We start from the raw sequence: 2746 nt of genomic DNA on the forward strand, positions 1-2746 counted from the left end.
GATCGATATTGCCTGGCGAGGGGGGGAGGGGGGGGACAGCGCGCAGTTGCCGGCGAGTTGTTTACGTCGCCGCTCCCGCGTCTCGCGTCCCCATCCCTCGCCTGGCAATATCGATCGCCGTGCGGTCACATCTCGCTACGCGTTCGAATTGGACAGTGGGCAGGGCAAAGACGACGATTTTTGATAATTTTTTTCTCGTTAACTATTGCGAAAATTGCAAAATGTTTCAGGACTTTTCTGTTCATCTCGATCCGTTCTACCTTCTCACGAGCTCGTGGACAAATGTTATAACTCACCCTGTATATGTATAATATAAATTTTAAAAGAGATTCGTTATCTATGTATTTTTGTTGCTTTTGTCACAACTGTAGGAAAGCTAAACTTATATTTTTTAAGAAATATTTCATAGGTAATGTAAATAAAGTAGACATAATATTAGAATATAGAGACTGATAAAACATAGTTTTTCGGCCGACCTTGAAGATATTCAAATATCTCAATAAGCACAGTACGATTGAAAGTAATTATATTGGTGCTTGAATATTCTTCATGGCAATTTCTTTACGAGATTCAACTAGGGATATCGCGTTGAGGTATTAAATGTTTGTCATGACACTACAAGATAATGAAGATTACTTTGATGTTGACATGACCTAAAGATAAAGGTCTGATATCAATAATTTCAGGAATAATTGTGCTAGCACTTACGTAGATTAAAAAATCGATTTGCTAAAGAAAACATTACTTTTCTGAATAAAAAAATAATTTGCACTATACATAGTTGAATGAAGATAGCGGAATAAGGACTAAATTATAACATAATTCTTTTTCAGTTTTAGAGTAGTATTATAGTTCCATTTTATGCTTCCTTGTAGTCTTTAGAATACTCCTTTTTAGAAAATGAAAATTAAGACATAATTTGCTAATAGGAAAATTTAAATAAAATTAATACATTGAGAGTAACATGTTTATATTTTATTTTTGATGACTTACATGACTTACAAAATACATACATTAAAAAACATAGATATTGCAGATAAGTTTTTTTTATAGTGCATCTACCGATTATAATTTTAATTGGTGTTACTAATTAGTAATTAAATCTATCAGGCATCTGTATCATAATCATCAAGACGGTCACAATTGCCATGTAGAACTGAAAAGTATACTTTTATTGTACTTAATAAATAAAAACAGTTAAATTACATAAATTGAAGTAATAATTTTAAAAGATTAATTTAAAAACTACAATGAAAAAATACAAAATATAGTTAACGAAATGGAAAATGATTTAAATATTATATTTTAACTTATAGTTAGATATACATATTTTAGTTTATGAAAGATTGAATATAATTGTATTATATCATATACATATAATAAGTATATGTATATATACATTATACTTTTGTTAAATGTAGGACATACCTGACGAATGAAATCGTAACCAAAGTAGGGAGATCCTGAGCCAAATTTAATTTCTGTTTGTTTTACTTGTGACATAAATTGTAGAGTCTAATTGAAATGAATGGTAAAATAAATGTTAGATACGAGCAACTGTATAGGATAGTTAAAATTTAATTATGTAGTAATTATTTACCAGTGTACGTAAGTCTTCAGCGAGATTGTTATTCGATATTTTGCAAAGAATTACTATTGTCTCGTTAGCCTGAAAATATATTTATATAAAATTCAAACTTAAATATCCAAGTTAACAGTCTTATCTAGAATAAGTTCAAATAATTTAAATAAAAAGTATCTGACACGTATTAATACAGACAAAATAAGTTGCTTATGCTTATTGTGTGATAATAATTTATTAGTAATTTTATTTTACTATACCTTACTGTAGACAATTTCACAGATGTAGTTTAATATCAGAATAATGGCGCTATATATGATGCCCGAAATATAAGCAAGCATGCTGTCTAAAACATATTCATATGTCGTTGAATTCTTGTTTATATATTCTGTATAAATTTCACGACACAGATTTACAATGAACGCAAAGTAAGAGACCATTTGCACTGACATTTGTACACTGAATACTTTGTTTAGTTCGTGTGATATGAGGCTTAGTTGTAAGTGGACGTGCCTGTAATATTGTACCATAATAGTTATAATTAAATAAACTATACAAGGTGCTCCGCAACATATTGAAGACCGATCATGGGAAGGTAGAGGGGACTAAGACAAACAGAAAAGTCCTGTACTATTTTGCGCCTGGACGAATAGTTATCGAGATAGTTATCGAGACGCAGTATCTCGCGCGTCGCTCCACCTCCCGCTCATCGATCGATTTTCTTAAATGCCTTCCGAGTCCGGCCTACCGTCTTCTGCATCCTCATTCGCTCAGACGTGCAAATTAATTACTCGATAACTATTGTTACTTTTGTACCGCGGCACATGACATTTCTCCTTAGTTTAACCCAATCTACCACTATTTTCAAGTTGGCTACTTTTGCATCAGACACCCTGTATACATATATGTTAGTGTATACAATAATTTAAAAAAAATTTACATTATAATCCACATATATTGCTTGCATTCCTTAACTTCCATTCTTCGCTGACGAACTAGGATTTTATCTTGTCTTTTAATATAATCTGTGTTGTCCTCTAGCAGATCAGAATAGAGTATATAAATATGCTTATTGATTTGTTCGAATCTGGAGCTCGTGTATCTAAATATAATAAATTTATTTAATAAAACTAAAATTAATAAAAGAGATCTAGAGGGGGTAAA

General features: G+C 31.2%; 1 protein-coding gene across 1 annotated transcript; it reads right to left on the reverse strand.

Moving 5' to 3' along the window:
• Positions 1–971: 971 nt before the first annotated feature.
• LOC105564405 lies at positions 972–2679 on the reverse strand. The gene is made up of 5 exons (XM_012016740.1): positions 2523–2679; positions 1843–2095; positions 1601–1669; positions 1429–1515; positions 972–1156 (listed from the first exon to the last, which is right to left on the reverse strand). Exons 1-5 carry the CDS (start codon positions 2561–2563, stop codon positions 1091–1093), a joined length of 516 nt encoding a protein of 171 aa, XP_011872130.1. The 5' UTR covers positions 2564–2679; the 3' UTR covers positions 972–1090.
• Positions 2680–2746: the final 67 nt, after the last annotated feature.

The sequence above is a fragment of the Vollenhovia emeryi genome, unplaced genomic scaffold (genome assembly GCF_000949405.1).
Source record: "Vollenhovia emeryi isolate VEMERY1.0 unplaced genomic scaffold, V.emery_V1.0 DF943999.1, whole genome shotgun sequence".
Taxonomy (NCBI): domain Eukaryota; kingdom Metazoa; phylum Arthropoda; class Insecta; order Hymenoptera; family Formicidae; genus Vollenhovia; species Vollenhovia emeryi.